At 44.7% G+C, this 27,048-nt stretch overlaps 1 protein-coding gene across 1 annotated transcript in view; it reads left to right on the forward strand.

The window, feature by feature from the left end:
• The window catches only part of LOC308101529 (phosphorylase b kinase regulatory subunit alpha, skeletal muscle isoform-like), a 38,507-nt gene that overhangs the window by 1,536 nt on the left and 9,923 nt on the right, over positions 1-27,048 (forward strand). The window contains exons 2-22 of the mRNA XM_080450948.1: positions 3,571-3,729; positions 4,043-4,090; positions 4,407-4,575; positions 10,574-10,656; positions 11,303-11,383; positions 13,464-13,562; positions 14,592-14,738; positions 15,383-15,436; positions 16,494-16,616; positions 16,807-16,902; positions 17,260-17,367; positions 18,275-18,353; positions 20,339-20,473; positions 21,215-21,324; positions 21,954-22,098; positions 22,303-22,381; positions 23,289-23,458; positions 24,240-24,404; positions 25,613-25,712; positions 26,155-26,308; positions 26,438-26,596. Coding sequence (XP_080307074.1) covers positions 3,571-3,729; positions 4,043-4,090; positions 4,407-4,575; positions 10,574-10,656; positions 11,303-11,383; positions 13,464-13,562; positions 14,592-14,738; positions 15,383-15,436; positions 16,494-16,616; positions 16,807-16,902; positions 17,260-17,367; positions 18,275-18,353; positions 20,339-20,473; positions 21,215-21,324; positions 21,954-22,098; positions 22,303-22,381; positions 23,289-23,458; positions 24,240-24,404; positions 25,613-25,712; positions 26,155-26,308; positions 26,438-26,596 — 2,463 coding nt within the window. The remainder of the gene's footprint in view (positions 1-3,570; positions 3,730-4,042; positions 4,091-4,406; positions 4,576-10,573; positions 10,657-11,302; positions 11,384-13,463; positions 13,563-14,591; positions 14,739-15,382; positions 15,437-16,493; positions 16,617-16,806; positions 16,903-17,259; positions 17,368-18,274; positions 18,354-20,338; positions 20,474-21,214; positions 21,325-21,953; positions 22,099-22,302; positions 22,382-23,288; positions 23,459-24,239; positions 24,405-25,612; positions 25,713-26,154; positions 26,309-26,437; positions 26,597-27,048) is intronic.

Genomic DNA, 27,048 nt, shown 5'->3' on the forward strand with positions numbered 1-27,048 from the left:
AACAATTTACAAACTTCTCTGTCAATCAAAAAAGTCATCAATAGAAGAATCGCTAAGAAGAGAATTGATAGTAGCAGGCTAGCAGCCCTAGTCTTACTGCAAAATGTAAACAGGACAACCATTGATTCAGATCATGCATTCTGGTCTAGCATTGGACTTGACTCAATTCTCTGGAATGTTGCTCATGTTTTTAGTTTATTTGGACCACTAGTAGAAACATCTTGCAAAAGGACGCCACTTCGGAGTGGATTTTTGAATCGGATCCAGACAAACCACAGCGCTACACTGTACTGATACACAGTAACATCCTGAGTTTAACTCTTGAAAGTGTACAAATTGACACCTATCAGGATTATTTTTACATTATTCTTCCAACAAAACGTGTGACACTTGAGATGATGTGAGGGACAGCGGTTATTGCAATGTCTGTGGTTCGAATCCGTATGTAAACCTGTGTTGAAACTTGCATGTTTTTCCCCTGTCTGTCCTTAGCTTCCTGTCTCTACACTGTCCTGTGTGAAATAAAGCCACAACTGCCCTAAAATGATCTTTAAAAGATTAAGTGAAGGGTCTACCTGTTAGAACTGAGTTTACAGGCACTTTTAGGAATCACAAGCTGCTTAGTTCAAATGTCAGCATTGTGCAAAAAAAAACTGCAAATCATGTCTTTACATATTTCAATGAAAACAGTCATAAGTCAGGGCAGTCAGCACAAATGAAGTACCATGGCATTATTTGTAACTGTTTGTAGGTGAATTCAATTGTATACCCCCGCCAATCAATTGGTGTGCAGTGCTTGCTTGCTTATGTAACCTCACTAGCTTGTTTGATCACATGTGGCCTACATCTGTCAGTGAGGAAAGCTAGTTTGATGTTGAAACGCAAAGTCATGAACTTCTGCTGTGTCCTTTGTCGTCCAGTTGTAAAATGTAGCCTAAGCAAGTTGTGAACCTCGCAAGTTAAGTTCTATTTATCCAACAATGATAATGTCTGTCAGTTCAGTTAGGTTTTATTTTCATAGCCTTTGGACAAGTATACAAGGAAGAAGAGGGAAAAAAATCATTCATTCATTTGGTTTATATATTTACAATAATATACATAATTATAAGAATAATCTAAATGTCAATCATAATAATTGTCCAAGTCCCCGAAAAAGGGTTGGGGAGAAGCATTAAGCATGTCGGGCCCTTCCCATGGTAATATTTTAAACAAAAAAATATAATAATAACAAAAATAAATAGCAAGTATTTTTCATTTTTCATTCATCATTACGGTAATTTACACGCCTCAAAGTGCATCCATCATCCAGACTGCACACAGTCTCTCTCTCCACACACATACACATAACTACAGAATATCCCATCCCATCTATACCTTTCGAATATTGATTCTTTCAGTCCATATTTATATTGCCAAATATGCAGGCAGCATGCTTTGTTTTTGATTGGGAGGTATTTAATGTTTAGCAGTACATCAAATGCAGTGTTGCATTGCTGAATTGGAACGTGGTTGCACTCTATTTTAATGACGTGAATTTAAAGTTGTTTTAAATCTATGTATGTGCGATGTGCCTGCGCATGCTCCTGTTCAAAAATGTTGTTGCACGGCGTGTTAGGCCGTCCCATGAGCAATGCAACCCTGGCAGTGATGCAGCTGAGAGTCAGACGGATTTCAAGCTAAAACTATAGTATTTTACTTCCAGGAATGTCAGCATGCTAAATAGTAGCCATAGTAGCTCCTGTGGTTGCATCAGTAAAAGATAAATAAATAGTCAAATCCTTGGAAATGATGTCAACGGCATGTAGTGTAAACTTTGGCGCTATCAACAGCCTATCCCCCTGAGAGACAGAGAGTAGACTGAAAAAGTTCCATCTAATAGTGAGAGTATTGGTGGATCATATGGAGATGAGGTTGAAGAAATGAGTGGAGGCACTTCTTTGGCCTGCTGACAGTGTGCTGCACAGTGCACACACACACAATACATTTGGTGCTGATGATAATTCTAGCGGCTTGCAAGATTAGCTCCTGACACACAGACACTCTTATAGACGGCTAGACTCCTGCAGTGCCAGCAGTGCCAGGAGAACACTGGGGATTGAGAAATTCACTTTTGACTAGTGGTCACTATCTAAAATCTTCTAAAAGGGAATGTCGTTTTTTTAGTGTTAACTCTTTCAGTGCCAAGAGTATTTTCATAAAGTACTCCCAAACTGCCAGGAATTTGCGGTTTTTTTTATTTTTAAATTTTGTAATTTTTCATTCAAATAAATGATCTGATTGGGGTTTTAAACCCATAATACAGTTCTACCAGTAGAGAGCAACAAATCGACACATTGATGATCTCGCTGGCTCACTCGCCCCCTCCCAAACAGGCTCACGTCATATCCGGTCAGAACCGGATGTTGACATTTTTGACAATCGTTGATCGCGCTAAATTACGATGTGATACACGACTACGATGACTGATCGTCACCCAGACCAAAGAGAGTAGACGTGGACCTCTCCGTTTGTTTTTTATAACGTGTGAAAAACCGTGACTTTCCCTATTCTGGCCGAAAATCACCGGAGAAAAACAACGTGACCCGGAAATGAATTTTTTTTTTTACATCCGGCTCCGGGTGAGTCTGATGTAGTCAGGAAGCGAAAGTGATCATGAAAAATACACAGAATAGCGCGACCACAGTCAAAAGTAAAAACTCGGGATTTCTCGTGCTGGCACTGAGGGTACTCGGGAAAAACTCGGGATATGTCGGGGCGTGGCACTGAGAGAGTTAAGTCTGTGAGGTAAAACGCCCCAAAAACAAAACATATTCTCGCCTGGCTCGTACTGTTAAATGAACATGATTCCTGTGCTGCTTTCTGTGCTGCTAACTTAAGTTCAAACCAACCTCTCCATCTGTCCTGCTGTGAGGAGATTAAACCTCTGCACTGTACCGTGTCTCCAATCCAGATTAACCGATTCCCAAAGTCATGACATGCAGGCATGTTATGTCATAACAGCAGGCAGCAAGGGATGATGATGATGGTAATAGCATCATCACTCCGTTTTAGTACACACACACACACACACACACACACACACACACACACACACACACACACACACACACACACACACACACACACACACACACACACACACACACACACACACACACCACATATTGGATTATGAATGGATTTGGGCCATGCAACAGACAGTTTGGGGTGATTATCCTGTTCAGAGCACACATTTCAAGAAAATTGAGCAGGGGGGGATAATATATCTAAGTGTTAGATTAACCCATTAACAGGGTTATTGTGACTGTGTTTTGTCCTGTCTAGGACCCAGTAACAAAGTTACTGTATGTTTTATTTGGTCTAGGACCCAGTAACTGGGTTACTTTGTGTTTTATTGTGTCTATAGGACCCAGTAACGGGGTTACTTTGTGTTTTATTGTGTCTAGGACCCAGTAACTGGGTTACTTTGTGTTTTATTGTGTCTATAGGACCCAGTAACGGGGTTACTTTCTGTTTTATTGTGTCTAGGACCCAGTAACAGAGTTACTTTGTGTTTTATTGTGTCTATAGGACCCAGTAACAGGGTTACTACCAGCCAGCACAGAGCAGCCTGATGCCTGGGTCAGAGACAACGTGTACAGCATCCTGTCAGTCTGGGCTCTCAGTCTGGCTTACAGGAAGAACGCTGATCGAGATGAAGACAAGGCCAAGGCCTACGAACTGGAGCAGGTAGGGTGTGTGTGTGTGTGTGTGTGTGTGTGTGTGTGTGTGTGTGTGTGTGTGTGTGTGTCTGTGTGTGTGTGTGTGTGTGTGTGTGTGTGTGTGTGTGTGTGTGTGTGTGTGTGTGTGGTGGGGGTGTTTGGGTGTGTGTGGGTGGGTGGGTGTGTGTGGGTGTGCGCATGCTTGCGTCCGTGTCCTTCCCCTGTGCTGATAGAGCGTTCCAGTTGGCATGGAGTACAGTAGTGTCATATTTCTGTGCCTGAGTGCCTACAGAGGATGCTGTGTTGGAAATGTCACCGTCTGTGTCTGTGTTCCTCTCTAGAGTGTGGTGAAACTAATGAGAGGGATTCTTCAGTGCATTATGAGGCAGGTATGTCAACAGTGCTGAACACAATCTTTCCAACGCACAACTAAACACACCCTTTCTCTGACACACACATGGACAGATTAAGGACAATGGTTAATTTCCCTGGGGGAGAAATGAAAACAGAGCCCCGCCCCCTAGTGTCTGTGTTTGACCAGTTATTTTGTATACAAACATTGAGACTACATGTGCACACAGGTTGCAGAAAGAAACAATTCACAAACCAGCCAATTGGCATCTATCTAGCCATCAATATATCAGTTCATCAATCCCTCAGTCCACCTACCTACCCATCTATTTCTCTAACTCTCTACCTCCACAGCTGGATAAGGTGGAGAAGTTTAAGTACAGTAAGAGTACGTCAGACTCTCTGCATGCCAAGTACAACATCAGGACGTGTGGGACGGTGGTGTCTGATGACCAGTGGGGACATCTGCAGGTGGACGCCACCTCTCTGTTCCTCCTCTTCCTCGCTCAGATGACTGCCTCAGGTGAGACTGTGTGTGTGTGTGTGTGTGTGAGAGAGGCAGACGCTCCCTTTCATTGGCGTAGTTCCTCTGAAACTGTATTTAAACCATGTGAGGCAAATCAAATGCTTTTAGCCTTGGATTGAATGCTCAGGGTATTGATCTGAGTATTGATCGTGTTGTCTCATTTGTGTTACGGCTCACTCCTCCTCACCTTCACATTCAAGGCCCCTCCCCCTCACTGACTACTCCATGGCTCAACTCAGCACACCTGCTCTCCCTCAGCAATCGCCGCACCTGTCTTCCATCCCACAATCAACTGCTGCCACTACAAGAGCCCAGTCTGCACTTCACTCCGTGCCAGATCTTAACCAGTCTACGGTTGGTAAACTAGAGCTAGCCAAACTAGATATTTCCAGTGATATAGAACTAGCCAATTAAACTTCACTCAGTTGCTGTGCATTGTTCTCTCTCTGTTGAATTGTCACTAACCCTGCCTCTCCTCTCCTCTCCAGTCTTCCGGATCCCCAGCTGAGCTGTGCTAACCACGGAGCTACCAACCCACACCACCTCCACTCACTCCACTACCTTTCCACCCAAACTGTGAATAAATACGCCCACGGGCTTCACCTAAACTACGTCTCCTCTTTGCTGTGCGCTTGGGTCACTCACACACACCAGCCTTAACAGTAAGATCTGGCCATCTGGACCCAGCCAGCATGGAAGGAAAACCACCGGCATTCAGTCCGCTTCAGGCCCAGGGACAGGTCTTAGCACAGCACTCCCGCCTACTACAGGAAGCATCTGCTGTCGTGTCTAATGTGCAACAGGAGCTCCAGGGGATTTCAACTCTGCAGCAGTCCCAGGCCACTCAGCAGCAAGCCCAGATAAATCAACTCACTACTTTGGTCCAGGATCTCTCTAACCAGGTCGCCGCGCTCTGCGCTCGACTCACTCCACCTCCGGGCCATCCGGCCCCCGCTCCTGTCCAACCAGCTCCTGTGCCGAACGCAGTCCCTGTACCAGACATACCTCCCACTCGGGAGCCCCATCTTGTGGCCCCGGCTCTCTTTGACGGGTCCTTCACTCTCTGTCGGGAGTTCCTTATGCAGTGTGAGTACATTTTCGATCTGCAACCTAGTATGTACTCCACTGCCACCGCCCGCATAGCCTACATAGCTAATCTGACCACAGGGCAGGCTCGCCGGTGGGTTATGGCTAGTCGTGAGGGCTCTGCACCTTACATGCAAGACTACATAGCATTTACTGATGAGTTCAGGACTGTTTTCGATCATGATGTCCACGGACAGGATGCAGACTCAGCTCTTTCCACCCTCCAGCAGGGTTCTGGCTCTGTGGCGGAGTATGCCACAGAGTTTCGTATTCTCGCAGCCCGTTGCCAGTGGAACGAGGCCGCATTGTTCAGTGCTTTCCGGCGGGGTTTGGCAGAGCCCGTGAAGGATGCCTTGTCTGGTAGGGAGAGGCCTCCCAACCTGAATCTGCTCATCTCCCTCTCTATTTCTCTTGATGAACGTCACCGGGAGCGTAAGCGTGAGAGGGCTCACCAGTGTCATGCTGCCGCTAGGCCATCTCCACCTCCTCCAGTCAGCCTTAACCGGCCTGTCCAAGCTTTCCCTGCTTTCTCAACTTCTGCTGGTGAGGAGCCTATGCAGTTGGGCCGAGCCCGCCTAACCTCTGCTGAACGTATGCACCGACGGCTACAGGGGCTCTGCATGTATTGTGCCAGCTCAGCACACTCAGTCGACTCACCGTGTCCCCTCCTGCCCTCCAAACCCTCCTCAGCCCGACTGCCAAAAGACAGGGCTCACCCTTTTGGGGGTTCAGAGTGAGCCGCCTATCTAACCCCCAGTCCCACTCTAACAAGGCCAGGTTTATTGTCACTCTTAACTGGTCGGGACAGACTCTCACCATACCTGCACTTATCGACTCCGGGGCTGATGAGAGCTTTGTGGACCAAGGATACGCCCGGGAGGTGGGCCTTCCCATTACGCCTCTGGAGAAGTCTCTCTCAGCTTTCGCTTTGGATGGCCATCCCATGGGTCCCATCACCCACCGGTGCGAGGCTCTCACCCTCACGGTCTCTGGAAACCATGTGGAGAGCATCCGTCCCTACGTTATCACCTCACCTGACACGCCGTTCATCTTGGGCAGACCTTGGCTGGAGCTTCACACCCCTCACGTCTGTTGGAGCTCGGGACGTATTCTCAGCTGGAGCATTCCATGCCACGCCCGCTGCCTCCGGTCCGCCCAGATGCCCTCCAGTGTGGAACGACCCAGTCCTGCTCCCCCCGACCTCACCAAGGTTCCCTCCGAGTACCACGACTTGGGTGAGGCATTCAGTAAGGAGCGTGCTTGTACCCTGCCCCCCCACCGACCCTATGACTGCGCCATTGAGCTCCATCCTGATGCTCAGCTTCCAGCCAGTCGCCTCTACAATCTCTCTCTGCCTGAGAAGGGGGCTATGGACAGTTACATTAATGGTTGTCTGGCTGAGGGTCTTATCCGCCCATCCACGTCCGCGGTGGCTGCGGGGTTCTTCTTCGTCAAGAAGAAGGGTGGGGATCTGAGGCCGTGCATAGACTACAGACAGCTCAACAACATCACAGTCAAGAACAAATACCCTCTCCCCCTCATGAGCTCTAACTTTGAACCCCTCGTCGGTGCTACCATCTTCACCAAGTTGGACCTCCGGAACGCGTACCACCTTGTGCATATCCGTAAGGGGGATGAATGGAAGACCGCTTTCAAGACCCCCCGTGGACACTACGAATACCTGGTCATGCCCTTCGGCCTCACCAACGCCCCCTCTGTCTTTCAGGCTCTCATGAACGACGTGCTCAGGGACATGCTAGAGGTATTCGTGGTCCTGTACCTAGACGACATCCTGGTGTTCTCCCGGGGCCTCGAGGAGCATATCCAGCATGTCCGCATGGTCATCCAGCGCCTCTTGGAGAACCGGCTCTTCATTAAGGCCGAGAAGTGTGTCTTTCACTCGTCTTCTGTGGAGTTCCTTGGACTGATTGTGGAGGATGGCTGTATCCGTCCTGACCCCCGCAAGGTCCAAGCCGTCGTTGACTGGCCTCAACCCACCACCCGCAGACAGCTCCAAGGATTCCTCGGGTTTGCAAATTTCTACCGCCGTTTCATTCGGAACTACAGCCGCATAGCGGCCCCCCTTACTCAACTCACCTCCACCTTACGTCCCTACGTCTGGACACCTGCTGCCTGTACCGCCTTTGCTACCCTCAAGGAGCACTTCACCACAGCCCCAATCCTTCTCCACCCTGACCCCTCCAGGCCTTTCATAGTGGAGGTAGATGCCTCTGACATAGGTCTAGGGGCTGTCTTGTCTCAACGATCAGTGGAGGACCAGAAGCTACACCCCTGCGCCTTTCTCTCTCGCCGGTTTGATTCTGCAGAGGAGAACTACGACATTGGGAATAGGGAGCTGCTAGCTGTGGTGGCAGCCTTTGAGGAGTGGCGCCACTGGCTGGAGGGCGCTGAAGAGCCCACACTTGTCTGGTCTGACCATAAGAACCTAACCTTTATCCGTGCTGCTAAACGCCTCAACTCTCGCCAGGCACGGTGGGCTCAGTTCTTGGATAGGTTCAACTATACCCTTACCTACAGGCCTGGCTCCAGTAACACCAAGGCTGATGCTTTGTCCCGACTCCATGCACCTGAGAAGTCCTCGGCCGAGCCTGAGCCCATTATTCCTGCTTCTCGTATCATTGGGGTGGTCACCATGGACATCGAAGCGGAGGTTGAGCGGGCCCAACACGCCGAACCCGGTCCAGACAATGCTCCCCATCACCGGCTCTTCCCACCGAATCGGCTCTTCGTACCCGATTCAGTGCGGTCCCAAGTGCTTCTGTGGGGCCATACAAGCCAGTTCGCTTGCCATCCTGGGTTCCACCGCACCCTCTCCTTCCTGAGCCGGAGGTTTTGGTGGCCGTCTATGAGGACTGACGTCCGGGAGTTTGTCGCTGCCTGCACCACCTGCTCCCGTGCCAAGGCGTCACATCAGCCACCAGCTGGTCTTCTTCGTCCTCTCCCTGTCCCCACCCGCCCTTGGTCTCACATCGCCTTGGACTTCGTGTCCGGTCTTCCCTCTTCTCATGGTAACACCATCATCCTCACCGTGGTGGACCGGTTTTCCAAGGCGGTGCACCTGGTGGCGCTCCCTAAACTCCCGTCCTCGGCAGAGACTGCTGCACTCCTCACCCAGCATGTCTACCGACTCCATGGGCTTCCCTGCGACATTGTTTCGGACCGGGGACCCCAATTCACGTCCCAGGTCTGGCGGGCCTTCTGTAAGGAGATCGGCGCTACCATTAGCCTCTCCTCGGGTTACCACCCACAAACTAATGGCCAGGCTGAACGGGCCAACCAGAGCCTGGAGTCTGCCCTCCGCTGTGTCTCTGCTCTCCATCCCACCTCCTGGAGCAAGGATCTGCCCTGGGTGGAGTACTCACTCAATGCCCTGACCTGCTCGGCCACTGGCATGTCCCCATTTGAGGCCTCGCTGGGTTACCAACCCCCGTTGTTTTCCCTCCAGGAGTCTGAGGCCTCTGTCCCCTCTGTCCAGGCCCACTTCCGTCGTTGTCGGCGCGTGTGGAAGGAGGTCCGCACCGCCTTGCTCCGCTCCAACGAGCGCTCCTGTCGTGGGGCCAACCGTCGCCGCACGTCTGCTCCGGTGTATCAGGTTGGGCAACGGGTCTACCTCTCCTCTGCTGATCTACCGCTCCAGGTATCCTCCAGGAAGCTGGCTCCACGGTTTATCGGTCCGTTTGAGATTGACCGCGTCCTGAGCCCCGCGGCGGTACGTCTCAAGCTCCCTGCCTCCATGCGGGTGCACCCCGTGTTTCATGTGTCCAAGGTCAAACCTGTTTCCTCGAGTCCTCTCATGCCCCCTGCCCCGGCTCCTCCGTCTCCTCAGATGGTCGACGGACATCCTCAGTGGACGGTTCGGCGGCTGCTAAAGGTGCGACGCCAGGGTCGGGGTTTCCAGTACCTGGCAGACTGGGAGGGTTACCCCCCTGAGGAACGCAGTTGGATCTCTAAGAAGCTCATCATGTGTCCCTCTCTCCTTCGGGACTTCTACCAAGCCAACCCCGACGCCCCCGGGCGGTCGCCTGGAGGCGCCCCTCGGAGGGGGGGTCCTGTTACGGCTCACTCCTCCTCACCTTCACATTCAAGGCCCCTCCCCCTCACTGACTACTCCATGGCTCAACTCAGCACACCTGCTCTCCCTCAGCAATCGCCGCACCTGTCTTCCATCCCACAATCAACTGCTGCCACTACAAGAGCCCAGTCTGCACTTCACTCCGTGCCAGATCTTAACCAGTCTACGGTTGGTAAACTAGAGCTAGCCAAACTAGATATTTCCAGTGATATAGAACTAGCCAATTAAACTTCACTCAGTTGCTGTGCATTGTTCTCTCTCTGTTGAATTGTCACTAACCCTGCCTCTCCTCTCCTCTCCAGTCTTCCGGATCCCCAGCTGAGCTGTGCTAACCACGGAGCTACCAACCCACACCACCTCCACTCACTCCACTACCTTTCCACCCAAACTGTGAATAAATACGCCCACGGGCTTCACCTAAACTACGTCTCCTCTTTGCTGTGCGCTTGGGTCACTCACACACACCAGCCTTAACAATTTGACTGGGATATAACACAGATGATGCCTGTGTTACAATGCAGAATGCTCCATAGTCCTTATCCTCATCACTTTGAATAAGTCTGTATCATGGCTACTAGTTTAAACAACAAACTGATTCATATTTATATAATAATAGAATGCACAGTTACTCTCACATAGCAGAAGAGATTACCAGCCATTTGCCTTTTAACACATTCTGTGTGTGTGTGTGTGTGTGTGTGTGTGTGTGTGTGTGTGTGTGTGTGTGTGTGTGTGTGTGTGTGTGTGTGTGTGTGTGTGTGTGTGTGTGTGTGTGTGTGTGTGTGTGTGTGTGTGTGTTGTGCACATTCGTTCCAGGTCTCCATATTGTCTACACGCTAGACGAAGTGGATGTGGTCCAGAACCTGATGTTCTACATAGAGGCTGCCTACAAAGTTGCTGTAAGTATTCTTTGTATAATGTATACCCCAAAAATGTTGCACGTCCATTCAGACAGTTGGAGAGCTGGGAGAGATACAGGGCACGAGAAATCAGGTTGTGGTGAATTCTTGAAAAGAAAGCAGGGGGATTCTTGGTTGCACAGGGTAAAGGTGCTGCCCACCACCGTAGAGATTAGAGGTTTGAATCCTCTGGTGACTCCAGCTTGGCTGGGCGCTCCAAACAAAGGGTGGGAAGGTGGAAAGTTGGCAGGGAACGGTGATCTCTGTTACTGCGCTAGTGACTGCTGCAGGTTGTTCAGTGGGGAGAGGAACTGGGAGGAATAGCGTGTTTGTCCTCCTGGTGAAACTCCTCACTTTCAGGTGAAAAGAAGTGCCTGGTGACTCCATGTGTATCGGAGGAGACGCGTGGTTGTCTGCACCCTCCCACATGACCAACTGTATGGATTAGTAGTGACATAGGGACTACACAAGTGTGGGGGGAATTGGCATGATGAGTAAATTGGGGGTGAAGGGGGGGTAAAAACAAAAAAAAACAGGACAAGGGTACTTGTCACAAAAGTGCCACAAATATCCGTATTCACCCCAAAATGTTAACAGTAGGTTGTGTTGTCATGACAATACTTTGTCGTTGTCTGGTGTCCCACAGGATTATGGGATGTGGGAAAGAGGTGACAAGACGAACCAGGGCATCACCGAGCTGAATGCCAGCTCCATAGGCATGGCCAAGGTTGGTATGAATGCACATAATGACGTACATCAATGGCGGAGATTCATAAAGACAGTTTTATCATCTAGTTTATTCTGAGTCTCACGGACCCGTCCCACAGAGTTGTTTATGCTCTTCATCATACACTCTTGTCAATTCAAAAATAAAAGAAGGCATTTGTCAATCCAGATGATATCAAACTGTCTGCGTGAAATTCCACTATATTTATTTTCATGAAGAAATGTTGATTATGCAAACCACCATGCATAATGCCTTACAATTTACGCATTTAGCAGACGCTCTTACCCAGAGCGAGATCAGAATGAGCAGAGGAAGCATGAACCCTAGTCAATAAACAAGGTAAATAGTCCCATGAGTAGAGTGGAGAGAGAACAATGTAGTGCCTCAAAGAAACTAGGATATCAGGATAAACAATTAACCTAGCATCTGCCTAAACAACATGCTATCTAAATGACATTCTTCACATTTGTGGTCAAGAAAAAACTAATTTGAATACAAAAAGATCTGAACAAGTAACCTAACGCATATTTGTTGTATGACCATAAACATTACTACTAGCATAGAAACCTCAGTGCAGTCACCACATGTGACCTTTGCACAGACCCCGGGGTCACACTGAGAGAACAGAGAGAGAGAGAGAGAGAGAGCACTGTTGGGCAGCTGAGAATGTAATGGTTCATGGATGACTGAGGAGATAATGAATACTTTGCTTTGATATACCTGCCAGCCACACACACACACACACACACACACACACACACACACACACACACACACACACACACACACACACACACACACGTGCTCTTTTTCTTCGCCACACTCACCACACTAACTATCTCTCTCTCGCTCGCTCGTGTACAGGCACACAATCTGGCCTTCTTTCAATATATTCAATGTGTCCTCAGTCTCTCACTCATACTGTACGCATGAATGCAACGTAAATCTGCAGTTCTGCTCACTAACCCTAACCCTAACCCTAACACAAACACACACATGGCATGCTGCCCCCGTGTTATCCTTGGTTCAGTTGGCTGTGAGCGTATATCAGGTTCATACAGTAGTAGTAAAACCTCAGAGGTTTCCAAGAATGTCAACATAACCTAGTACACATGCACACACACAGGCTAATTTCAGACCTAATGGAAAGGGGCACCACAGTGGTACATTCTCTACTCGCCCTGTCAGTAGGTCACATTCATCATCAGTGGTGTTGACAGCAGCAACACAACATGAGCTGGAAGCTTTGAACCCATTCTGTGATGTTTGTTGTGCTGTTATCTATTCTGTACTGTAGTCTATTCTTCTCTGAGCTGGGATTTGAACCCATACTCTGCCGTTATGCTGTTCTATTCTATTCTATTATTCACTATACTATACTATACTATACTATACTATAATAAGTATACTAGTATTCTGAGCTGGGATTTGAACTCATGTTCTCATGTGTTCATGTGCTGTGATATCAGTTCTATACTATTGTTGTCCTCTTTCCTCTCCTCTCATTTACTTAACCACTTAAGCCCTATACATAACAGGATACTTTGTTGTATGTCAAATGGCGATATATGTTTTTAATATCTTGGCAGAATATTCACCTGTTTTCACCAAATGTTTACCTATCACACTAGAGGGAGTGCTGTTGTACTGCATGTCAACACAGCTGTGATTCAGTTATAAGCATGAGATTACAGGCTGAGTGCTGAAGATAATCACTGCCATGCTGATATTCAGTTCAACAGCATGAGTCTGATATTACTTTTATACAACAGTTATACAAGCACCATTTATTAGTTAATTGTAATACGCGACTACAGATTATGATCGCAAACACAAGTAGTTCCGCAACTGGACAGTGTCCTCTGCATTTACCCATCCTAACTATATTAGGAACAGTGGATGTCATTAATACGGCGCTCAGGGAGCAATTAGGGGCTTAGTGTCCCTGAGTGAACTGGTGGTGGGGAAGAACTGGTGACCTCCTGATTCCCAGAGGGCCTCTCTGAGGGCCTCTCTACCCACGTGTAATACCCTGCTGTCATGTAATACTTGTGTTGTGGTGTTTGACTCTGCCCTGCAGGCAGCACTGGAGGCCCTGGATGACCTGAACCTGTTTGGAGCTGAAGGAGGACCAAGCTATGTGGTCCATGCACTGGTTGATGATATACAACACTGTCAGGTACACACACACACACACACACACACACACACACACACACACACACACACACACACGAAAAAGAGAGGAGGACAGTCATTATGAGAAAGATGGAGAGAATGTGTGAACAAGAGAGGATGACAGTGGTTATAAGACCCATGCACTCGTTCAACGTGTCACCAATTCTGCCATCACTTCTCACGCTCTGTTCAGACTGCAGGCCAATGCATGTTTCTCAAATCTTCTCTTCATGCCCACACTGCTGTTTGCAAGGGATCAGATCGGATTAATCTGCACTGGTTGCTGTGTAATGCTTCATGTACACTGCACTGTAGTACGACTATGTCGCTTGTGTGGTGAACTTGTGGATCCGCTATATTTGTCGATTGACTTACTATAAATCAGGCCTCAGTGTCCGTGTGTCCAGACGGAGACACATCTTTAGAGATCAGATTTAAATTGCATTTCAAACCACTTAGGAATGTGGTTCAAATCTTATTCACAAAAATCAGTTTCCATGCACACGTACGCACGCACGCACGCACACGCACACGCACACACTCATGACATACTGCCACATGCACTTATCCACCCATTCATAATAAATCAAATAAAAAAACGTATGTTTACATTCTTGTGTGCATCATCTTTGGTCTACAAATCAAGAGGGAGGCGGTCAACTTTTTCAGTGCCATGCTTATTTATGGCAGTTTGGTTCTGAGTGCCACAGCCAAAATTCATTGTAAAAACAAAGTGCTTAGGAGCCGAGATACAGCCTTTTTCAGTAAGAAGTTAAACAAGAAGTGAATGGAGCAGCAAATCTTCAAATCATCATATCTTGGGTTCTGAACCTTTTAAAAAAAAAAAAAAAAAAAAAAGGGAAAACATTTTTTTGGGGGGATTTTTTTTATTTTTTTATGACGTCTTAGACGTCATGTGGCGCTCAGGGCGCTACAGGCCATGACGTGATGTGGCACTGAATGAGTTAAGTGTTGGATGAAATGTGAAAAAAATAATAAGTCTCTCTCCTCTCTCCTTCCTGTCTTTCAGTCCATCCTGACCTCCATGCTGCCCAAGGCGTCCATATCTAAGGAAGTGGATGCAGGCGTGTTGGCCATCATCTCCTACCCTGCCTTCGCTGTGGAGGACCTCAACCTGGTCAACATCACTAAAGGGGAGATCATCTCCAAGCTACAGGTCAGTACAGTGACTTGGGATGGGACACCTGCTGGTTGACAAGTGTTATTGCCCAAAGGTCAGGCAATATTTCTCCTGAGCAAGCAGCTATTTCCTCAGTGGTAGAAATTTCAGGGAGACATTTGGCATCAATCTTACAGATTGATGCCAAAGCTGTGAAATTCACTTGCTCACTGTATCGCTCCTACCATTCTGCTGCTGCACTGCTCAGAATGAAACGGAATATAATTTGCCAACCCTTCAGTGTATTGTTCTGTCAGTATTGACTCATTGTCATCTTGTATCACTTCTTGTTGCCTATTTTTGATAGATGCTAGTTACTATATACAGTACATGTACTTTGCAGATGTATGTTGGTTACTTGTGCACATGTTGTACTGTATATATTATTTAGATTGTCCACAAATATTAAGAATGTTATTTAGTGATAACAGTGTTTAGGTTTGATGTTTACCTGGTATCCTAGTTAATTAATTGCTTTCTTTGCACTCTATTTACATGACCATTTACCATGTAATGTTTTACTGCGGTTCATGCCATTACTCTGATCTTACACTGTGTGATATGGAATAGAACGTCTGCTATGTGCTTACATTGCAATCGTCTAATAGTTAAAGCCATGTCCTTTCTTTCTGTCTGTTCAGGGTCGGTACGGCTGCTGCAGGTTTCTCAGAGACGGACACAAAACTCCTAAAGAGGTAAACAACAACACATGCTCCATGCTCAACACTGTGTTTGTGTATGTTCAGGTGGTTTACAACATTCTCATACCATGTGATGTCAATTGACAATGATACTTCAAGTATGCTGACTGTGAGTAGAATTTTAGAATTTTATTCTATTAACTAACTCACCAGCTGCCAGAGTTATTTCAGATTTTTAGCTGTTGGCTGCCAGAGATTTTTAATTGAAAAACAAAAAGTACTCAGGAGCCGAGATACAGAATTTTTAAGTTTTAAGTTAACAAGGAAGTGGATAGGAGTCTAGATCTTCGAAAAATCATATCTCCTTGGTCTTTGGGTCAAATTTAAAAAAAAAATGTAAAAAAAATAAATAGAATAGAACGCATTTATGCGTTATTGGCAGGCAAGTGATGGATTCAATAGAACGCATATATGCGTTATTGGCAGTAAATGAGTTAACCTATCAGACCTTAAAGACCAAAAATGTTGAAGTTGTCTCGAGACGCTTTATATTTCATGCACAGATCCAATGTTTCCCCCCTGAGCAATCACTTGGTGACAGTTACAAGGAGAGAAAAAAAACGTTATGTAACACAACACTCACAGTCCAATATGCAGCACGTCTCAAATGGTGATAAAAGGTATCAGATGTATTTACAGAACCTGCTGCAAAGCATCTCACATGGATTTAAAACGAGCAGCTAAAGTTGTTTAAAACAAAAAAAAAAAACGTAAAGCACAACAAAAGTGTAGGCCTGTGGAAACAGGAAATGGATGCAAGGTTGCTTCCTCTGAGAAGCGGCTGCGGTAGAGCAGGTTTGTACTGGTCTCTCTCTCTCTCATGCAAGTCTTGCCCCCCCCCACACACACACACACACACACACACACACACACACACACACACACACACACACACACACACACACACACACACACACACACACACACAGTATGTGTTGGTCTACCATTTTCTTTTTTTTCCCCCCCTGCATGTCTCTCTTTCACTCTTTCTCTCTCATGCCTCAAATGTCCATTATTTATTTCTTTATCTCCCTCCATCCCTCCCTCCCAGGACCCTAACCGTCTGTACTATGAGTCTGCAGAGCTCAAACTTTTTGAGAACATTGAGTGTGAGTGGCCTCTGTTCTGGACGTACCTCATACTGGATGGAATCTTCATCAACAGCCCTGAACAGGTACGTGTGTGCGTGTGCGTGTGCGTATGCGTGTGCGTGTGTGACCTCAGTCAAGATTTAAAAAAATGGTGTTATAAACTTGTCCCTCTATTACCTTTCTCATACTATTGATATCTACATTCTTCAGGGTAAAGACATTTATGATACTGTATTTAACATGCTTTATGTTGTATATTTCCTGCCCACGCAGGTTCAAGAGTACCAGGAGGCTCTGGAAGGCATCCTGATCAAACAGAAGGATGGAATAAGGCTGGTACCAGAACTCTACAGTGTCCCTGCTGACAAGGTCAGAACGTCAATGCTTGATTTAGTTCGTCAAGCTCACAACCCGTTGCAGTGCAAAAGGTTGTGATCTTGTAGATCGGCTATTTTCACTGTGCAACACCAGAGCTCAACTAAGTATAAATCAGGCTTTAGCATCTTGTTATTCTAGATTATAGCTTGTTATCTAGCTGATAAGATAAGTTGTTTTTATAGTGACATTTGAAGGGTTCTGCAGTGTTTTCTTGTGGCTAAATAACAGATGCAATCTTAATTTAATCCTAACAAAATCACATAACAATGCTTCTCTGTCACTTTCATTGTCATGTCATCTGTACCGGTGCCCATATAACCTTATTCCTCCTGTGTTTGGTGTTTTCAGGTGGAGGAGGAGTACATGAATCCTCACACTGTGGAGAGGATTCCTATGGGGAAGTGTCCTCTGAAATGGGGCCAGTCTCTGTACATACTGGGAAACCTACTGTCTGAGGTGAGGAATCGCTTATCAGTCCTGTTACACTGAAACCTGAAACATAGTCAGTCAAAGCAGTCAGTCAGTCAGCCAGTCAATCAATCAATCAATCAATCAGTTTGCTGTGTGTGACTGTGCAGGACGTTGCTGAAAGGGTAAATTCATGCTCAGCATACCTACCATGAATGCTTGCATGTTAACCATGCATGTTTTGTTTTACCCATTAAGACCGATTCTACAAATGCATTCTAAATCAACACTTTCAAGATTCTATCTAAAATCTAAAATAGTACAAGCTCGCAGTGAACTTGTGTATCTGCTATTTTTGAATAGCCAACGCAAAAATCTCAAGTAACACAGAGGCTTTCCTGGTTTTAATGGGTTAAGAAACTTTTGCACACCTTAAGTAAAACTTAAAAATGTATTATGCAAAATGTATTAAAGAAGCAACGTTTCAGTCACAGATGGCCTTCCTCAGACCGAAAGTTGCTTCTTTAATACATTTAGCTCCTGTACCGTGCAGGTTGACATGTGCGGGCGTATCATTTTTACTTAACCATACATGTTTTAAAAAATCAATCGGATCAATCAATCAATCTTTATTTATGTAGCACAAGTCATACATCAGATTCAACTTCAGATGCTGAACATAAAAAGTGAAGACAAAAGCAGGTCAAAAATAGGTATTATTCTTCTAGTATAAATGAGGCACAAATTCTGTCATCACAAGGTTTTAAAATCTGATGATTGCTGATAGCTGATAGTATGATTGAACACATTCCATCTGAATTAATAATACATGTTAATGTAATACACAATACATCATCTTATGTAATTAAACTGTAATAATATAAAATGTGTTTGTGATAACTCCAGAGGGAGGGCTAATGTTTTTCAATGTTCGACTTCTCTTCCTGTGCTACAGGGTTTCCTTGCCCCTGGAGAGATCGACCCACTGAACAGGAGATTCTCCACCATCCCCAAGCCTGATGTTGTCGTACAGGGTGGGTGGGCATGTCATTACAGGCGAAAAGTTTCTAAAAGTAGCTAAAATGGCTGATCTACTACACGACACATCATACAGCAAAGTATAAAATAGGGCTTAATCTGCTAAAACAGTTCATCGGCTCTGTCATAGATTATGATGGTTGTCTGCCGCAAGAATGCCTGGCAGAGAGCCAAACTCCGTCTACAGGCGCACCCTCAGATGCAGCTGTAGATTACTGAATGATGATTACATCAGTGAAAAGAAAAGTTTGCACACTATAAAATGCTCCCATAACAATGTATTACCACCAGTTTCAAAAGAGCTCCTTTGTTTGATGAAGAGCTGATGCTCGAAACATCACGTGTGGTGGTATTAAAGCTGAAATCCATACTTAGTTTTTTTGTAAATAGAAAGTACCAATATTTTTACAAATCTATATTGTGTGTTGATACAGTATAATAACCAGTGGTGGAAAAAGTACTTAATTTTTTTACTTAAGTAAAAGTATCAATATTGCAATGTAGAAATGAAAAAGTAAGTAAAAGTACTCATTATGCAGAATGTCCCATTTCACAAGTTCAAAATGTATACAATCTTTTGAAAATAGCAGATCGATGCGACGCATTGTGAGCTTGTAGATCGTCTATTTTCAAATGGCCGAAATGTATATATGGCTGAAGTGGGTAATGTATGTTTTGTAATAATAATCTAAATCTACAAAGTAACTAGTAACTAAAGTTTTCAAATAATTGTAGTGGAGTAAAAGTACAATATTTGCCTCTGAGATGTAGTGGAGTAGAAGTAAAAGAAGTTAAGTACAGTACTTAAGTAAATCTACTTAGTTCATTTCCACCACTGAACCTAACATAATATCCTTCCATTGAGACGTTTAGATCCTGTAGGACACCTACTGGTTCAAAATAGGTATTTAACCAATCCAAACCAGTATCTATTTATCCTACGATATTCATAAATGTTCTGACATTTCTACGTTGTCACTGCTGTGCTCTTTAACTGAAACGAAATTGAATTGCATGTAAAATGATCTTTGGTTTTACTTTGTCCGCCATCATATTTGATGTAATTTCATCCTACATTATTCAGCTTCTATAAACCAAGGCTTTCCCTCACATACCTGAAAAAGTAAAAAATAAGCCTTAAACTAAAAAGAAACTAAACTAAAACTGGTCAATTAATTCCTACAAATAAAACTAGACTGAAATCAAACACCAAACTAAAAGATTAAATAAAAATCTAACTGTAAAACTATAATAACTCTGCTAGTGACTAAGCTGAATAGTTTGAAAGACTCTTTGCACAAAGTCAGTATGCAACAATATGTATGTATGAACCTATGCATGCATGCGTGTGTGTGTGTGTGTGTGTGTGTGTGTGTGTGTGTGTGTGTGTGTGTGTGTGTGTGTGTGTGTGTGTATGGTGGGGGGACTTCCTGTTGTTTCTCACGCTCATTGTTTTTCTCTTTTCTTTCTTTCTCGGTAATAACCACTATCTCTTCCTCTCTTTTTTCACAGAATAGGTTTTCTCTCTTCTTTCTCATAATGACTCTCTTCCTCTGTTTGCACACATTCTCTCCTTTCTTCTCTCTACCTCTTGGTCTAATTTGGTTAGACTAGGCTACTATTAAATAAAGTAATAGTGTATACTATGTCCAGGGGGCTGAAACCACACACGCACGGCACACGCCTGTATAAGCAATTCTTTCTGGCAATGAAAGATAGAATGTTTAAATAGCTTATTGTGTCGAACATTATTAACTTTTTATTTATGAAGAGTAGGTTGACTAAATGCAAACATGCATGTAATTGTAGGGACATAATAGGTACCAGTTTCACCTACACATTAAGGGACAGGTACTTTGCTTGTTTCACACAGGACCAGAAACAATTCATATAGGGCCAATAGCATGAATTTTCACTTTTTCCTATATACTGTACGTGTGTGTGCTTGCGTGCCTAATAAGTTCCATCTCTGTCTGTGCAGTGTCCATCCTGGCCGAGAATGAGGAGATCAAAGAGCTGCTGTTACAGAACGGCATCGAGGTGGAGACGGTAGCTGACATCCACCCCATACACGTCCAGCCCTCCAAAGTCCTGAGCCACATCTACGCCAGGCTGGGTAAAAACCTAGAACTGTTTCTATGTGTCTTTAGTAGGCCTGTCACAATTATTACATAATCGCATCATCGCAATTATTTGAGATAATCGCAATTAATTTGCATAATCGTTTCCATGTTGATAAAATGTTCATACAGTTTCAAAACATTTTCCAGAAATAGCAGATCTACAAACTTACCCAGCTATTTCCACAATTTTTATAAAATATGTCAGTAATTTATTATTATTATTTGTATATTTGTCATATCTGGGCTGTGCAAATTGTGATTACAAGCCTAAAAAACTAAACAGAAATTTAAGTTGTATTCATATGTTCCAATGTTTAATGCCAAAACACAATTAAATTGTTAATCGCAATTATTTGTGTGACAATTAATCGTCAACTTAAATTTATTTAGCCTTTTTTTTTGCTACTGCACCAGCACATTTCTGCTTTGCATTTCTATGGTAAACTGTCTTCCTTCTCCCCATCCCTCCCTCTCTTCGTCCCTCACCCCACCCTCCATCTCTCCATCCCTTCCTGCATGCACTTTACCTGTTCTTTCTACTATATCTTTATTCTCTCTAACCCTACTTTAAGTTTTTCTCTAACTGCAATAGTGAGAGCCTGCACAAGCAAGAATTTCACCCGCTTTTACCTTGTAACCTTGATGTGACAATAAAGATTGATTGATCGAGAGAGTGAGTGATTGGTTGAGTGATCGATCAATGAATCAATGACTCAATCTGTCTTTCTCCTCAGGTCGTAACCAGAGGCTGGGTCTGACAGGTCGGCCCTACAGGAGAATGGGAGTTCTGGGAACCGCCAAGTTCTACATGATCAGAAACAATGTGTTCGCGTTCACACCACAGGTAAACAAAGTTGCCATCATCTGTACTCAACAGAACAACCAACTCCCTATCAATAAGAAGGAATAAACATATTGGCAATGTGACGCTTTATTCATTGAACAAACAATAGTCTGGAGCCTCAGTAGCGGGTAGAAAAGTAATACGAAGTCCCAGCAGCCTTGTACCTCCTCCTCATGCTGAGCACCAGCCTGGTCACATGTTGCTGTGTGGGCTGGCATTCCATTCCTTCCATCCAGCAAAGGTCAGCCAACGTGGTTGTATTTATTAGACTACTCTAAACACGTAGAGCACGACCCAGCAGCCAGTCAGGTGACAATGGGGTCGATGCCACCAGGACAAATACACTGTTTGACTTTGGCACGGCAGCTTTTGCCTTGAGAACACCCACACAATCAGCTGTGCTGTTCATCTCACAAATGCATGATCTTTACAACTGGTAACAACAGTTAACAGGGACAACAAAGATATGATAAAAAAAACACACTTTTACAAACTTTTTGGGGGGGAATTTAGGATATTAAAATATAGCATTATGATACAATGCTATACATTCTATTCTATACATACCAAAATGGAACAACCGTTCCTTGCCTGTCTAATCGATCACCAGCAATTGTACTTGTGTTCAGTTCATAGATCACCATCAGTTCTACTTGGCGTTGGACAACAGGATGATCGTTGAGATGCTGAGGACAGATCTGTCCTACCTGTCATCAAGATGGAGGTTGACTGGACGACCCACCGTCACCTTCCCCATATCACAGACCATGCTGAGTGAGTACACACACACACACACACACACACACACACACACACACACACACACGTATACACACACACGTATACACACACACACACACACACACACACACACACACAGATTCATGTCACTTCTTTTTCAATAGTCGATTAGTAAGTTAAAACGCTTACAAATTAATTGAGTCAATTGATGAGTTTTTGATTGTGTGTGCATACCAGCGGAGGACCATTCAGATCTGGACCCTGCAGTCTTGGCCACTCTGAAGAAACTCCAGGATGGATACTTTGGAGGAGCGAGGTGAGGTTTATTCTCAGACAATAATATGGACTGTTAACTCATTCACTGCCACAATTATTGCTGGCCGCGTTTGCCCACTGCCAGAGATTTTTCATCGAAAAAAAAAAGTACTCAGGAGCCGAGATACAGAATTTTTAAGTTTTAAGTTAACAAGGAAGTGGATGGGAGTCTAGATCTTTAAACAATCATATCTCCTTGGTCTTTGGGTCAAATTTGAAACAAAAACTAAAACGTCAGTGGCAGGATTGGTAAACGGGAGAAATTACGTTTTTTACGTCAGTGGCAGTGAATGAGTTAATAACATCAGTTAAACCAGACATAGAGTCTAATGACGCTGTGGCCTGCCCAAACGTTACCTATTTATTATGGTAAGTTACTATGTGTGCAGCACAAATCACAATCACTCTACAGGCTGTCTGCTGGTGTTCTTGCCCTATTGTGGTGATGGTCTATGCTGCATTTGACCAAATAGAGATCTTCTTTATAAATACTTCACCAATAAGAACAAAGGTGCTTCACAACAACAATAATGGTGTGTTTAGATGCATAGATTTTCAGCTGTGACCCAACTTTCACACCCTTCATAAGTTCCACTTTTGCGTAACCCGCTTTTCAGGCATTCACAGTCAAAAGTGGTTAGTTTCATGACATCATGCGTGTAGCAGCATAAGCTGTGATTGGTCTACTGTTGAGGGGATAGACATGCATACTACATACATACTAGATTGTATAGCAATGCTGTATAATAAATAAAATAAATCAGGTGTTTGATTATGCATGATCTTTGCTAAAATGTACAGATTAACAAAAAGCTTTCGTTTCAGAGATTTTTTTAAAATCATGTTTCATAATGTCTTTCTTCTTCATTCATGCCTTATTTGTCTTCTTCAACCGCTTCTCTCCCCAGGATCCAGACGGGGAAGCTGTCAGAGTTCCTGACCACTTCCTGTTTCGCTCACCTCAGCTTCCTGGATAGCAGGTCCTCTTCCAGCCACCACCACGGCGAGGATGAGGATGAAGATTCCAGTATTGGTGACTTTTCCCCGACTAACATGCCTGAAATACGGTTTGACGATGGTAAGAGAGGTGGATGGATGAAAGGATGAAAGGAAGGATATGCATGGGTGCTATTTAACTATAGTTGTAGACAAACCCCTTATGCCAGTTGAATGCCACCTCTCACTAAGTTCAAACATAGCCTAGTTATAGCATAAATAAACTACTTAATGGCATAAATATTTAAAGTATCGCTAAGTAATAACTAAATATTTACGCAAGCCCTGAAGCAGCACTGACATCTACTTATAATGGTAGACCGCTTTGAGTACATCAATGAATTCATGAATTATTGAATCTAACAAACAACCCCATCCTTGTCAACCCTCTTAAAGAGGTAACTTTATATAAAATCCATTATGTATGATGGTTTTCCAAGAAAGACACATCCACAAATCCTCCGTGTGTAGGGCAAGTGCACTGGGTTGCACTAGCCCTGTGTGAGCACACCACGGATTGTTTAGACTTCAACGTGGTATGTGTCGAAAAGTTAGAAGTTTGTTTGAACCTCGTCATTAAAGAATTTAAGTGAATCGAGTGCCTCTGTTCTTTGGGTTCAGTCATTAAGAAGTGGTTTACAGGTGAAATCAGTATTCATTGGATTAGATGATTCAAATGTCATTTTATGTGACATTACATTACGAACAGTCTACGCACTACTAGCTGAGTTATGCCATAAATAGTCGTGGTGCACATAATCCAACCCTGCCTAAGAGCGGGATGTAGTGAAGTGGCCATACTGTACGTTTCTCATATTCCATCTCTCTCTCGTCTCTCTCCCACCATCCTTCCATCCCTCCAGAATCAGATGACCTGGCCCAGTACTTGGACCAGCTGATGGCGCACGCTGCTCCCAGGAAACACAGTCCCAAGGTGGCTTCAGGACTGGGCCGGTTCCGGGCTGCTGCCACCAAGACCAAAGAGATGGTTTCTCTGATGAAAACGGCCCACGAACTCGACGTTCACAGTGAGGGATAAGTCCGCCACGTTATTACACCACGACTGTATTCACAGGAGGCAGTGGACTTTCGCTGCCCGTGTTCTAATAAATCGTTGAGGTTTAATGCATTGGTTATAGGGAGGGGTGACAGCTGAACGCAAAACAAAAGCAAAGCGTCAAAGTTGAGAGAAGTCCAACTCTGGCACTTCACGACAGAGCGGCAAGCCAATCAGTAGCGCTTTGTGCTCTGAACATACATGACCACAGAAAAAGAACTGTATGGAAGTTCCAGCATATTGATAACAAAGTTTTTGTTACAACAACAACAAAGAATTTGCAGTTGTAGAAATTAATTAAGATTGGGCAACTACATGGCCTATTCCTTACCTAAAACGTATAAATAGTTTACAAACAAGCTGTCAGAGATGAGGACTGAGTGTCTGTTCTCCTCCTCCCTGTCTGTGAGCTCCCCAGGCGGTCACAGCTGTTCGCTTTGATCCACTCGGACCAGCAAATCTCTCACTGTAGCACATTTCTCACTTTTTACGAGGGTGTCACTCATAACCTCCAACACGCCAAGCTTATTGTATTTTATGAACGTCCGCACTACAGGCGGCTGCTGCAGCTGCCGGTGTGAATTCAGCTTGAGAAACTATCTCGTAGGAGATTGGGTGACACAATTTGGTTTGTGGTTACATCTAAGGCATCTAGGGTTCCCAAACTGGGGATCGGGAGGGTCCCCAAATAGTTTTGGAGGGTCCCCAGATCATTAGCTTAATGTGCAACATTGTTTTCTCACTCAACAGTAAACAAACCAGCATACAGTATATGTGTATACAATACAGGGTGTCTGCACATTTCTAAAGTTACAATTTAATGACTTTTAAGACCTTACCAAATTGGCCAAATTGTCAAATATTATGTAAGAAATAGGCAAACATTGTGAAAATAGCCGATCTACAAGCTCACAACGCCTCGCAGTGCGAGGTTGGTTGGTTTATGTATTCTCAGTGAACTCAGTGATTATCAACTGTTTTAATTTCAATGACCCACAGTTGACACACATTCAACATTAGGCCACATCTACCGTATATGTTGTTTGTTTGTTTTTTTGTATTTCATATCTGTGACCCCTATCTACTCTCTTGAGAGACGGGTGGATGGATGGATTTCTCTCATTATTTTTGTCATTCTTTCTCTCCCTCCATCTCTCTCTCTCTCTCCATCTCTCTCAGATGTGAACATGTACCTGCCAAACAGGTTGTTTGTCCGTACTCGCCACTCTTCGCTCAGCCTCAATCTGGCGGATCCCACTATACCACAAGAGAGCCAGGTGTGTGTGTGTGGGTGTGTGTGTGGGGGTTTGGGCTGGGATCGGAGTGAAGTGGTACCCAAATTTGGTGATGAGCAATGTCATCATTGTGTGTGTGTTTGTGTGTGTGCACTCGCTCATACTTTATGTGTATTGTTGTACAACAACAAAGTATAAAATAGCTTAAGTGGTCATTCTCAGTGCTGTGATGTGTACTCATTTAGGAGTCCACACCACAACTATAATGGAAGTTTTAGGATCACTTTCAGAGTGACTTGATGAACAATAGAAACAGACAATCAAAATCACTCCCTGTGTACAGGGTGTCACAGTCAACACGTCACTCATGTTCAACATGTTGACCGTATGTTATCGTTGATCAGTGTGTATGCTCATTGCTCACTTGACACTGTGTGTGTGTGTGTGTGTGTGTGTGTGCGTGTGTGTGTGTGTGTGTGTGCGCAGGGGTATGGACTGGGACACATATCTGTATGGTAATGGCTCTACGGTGCGTTCTCTGCTGACTGACCTGTATGAGAAGGCAGGAGAGCTCAAACAGTGGGGTCTCATCAGAATGATCTCTGGCATGCTGAGGAAGAAGGTGGAAGAGCTAGACTGGGTACGTAAAACACACACACAGGCACATAATTCAGTTAAATTCACACAAAGTCTCATTTGTATTTTTGCAAATTATGATTTTATGTAATATTTCCAGAGCTCTTTGTCATTAGCTGTGGTCTCTTCCTAGGCGTGTTCTGATCTGCTGGCCCACCAGAAGCACCTGACGGTGGGTCTGCCTCCAGAGCCCAGAGAGAAGACCATCACCGCCCCCATCCCTCCTGACCAGCTGGTCAAACTCATAGACGAAGCCAGCGAGAACAACATAACTATAGCTATACTCACGCAGGTGGGTCACTCACTGATAGAGGGACCGTTTCAGGCTATATAAAAACAACTGACACTGGCTTCCAGGCATGTGCAGGTGTAAAGTACTTGCCCACTACCTTGGAGTTTTTTGCTACTGCACTAGTAGTCTCTCGTGGCCAGAGAACTATTCCACAATCTCTGAATGCTATGTATAGTCTGGAACTACACCTCCCAAAATCCGAACATGGAAACTGGCATCTGTTCGTCATTTCCGTTCACGAAAATATATTTTAAAATATTTTTACATTTCTGATAAGCAGCAAGCTATATGCTTAGATAATTTTGTTTTATATTAGGATAAAATTGTGGGAGGGCAACAGTCTGGCCACACGTCTTACAGGTTGTAGGACAGTATAATTAAAACTGCAATCTGTCATTTTTTTGGTAAGAATAAAGCAAATCTGTATGGAGTATGTTAATACAATATAACTG

Source organism: Gymnoscopelus braueri, assembly GCF_963280865.1.
Source record: "Gymnoscopelus braueri genome assembly, chromosome: 15".
Classification (NCBI taxonomy): Eukaryota; Metazoa; Chordata; class Actinopteri; order Myctophiformes; family Myctophidae; genus Gymnoscopelus; species Gymnoscopelus braueri.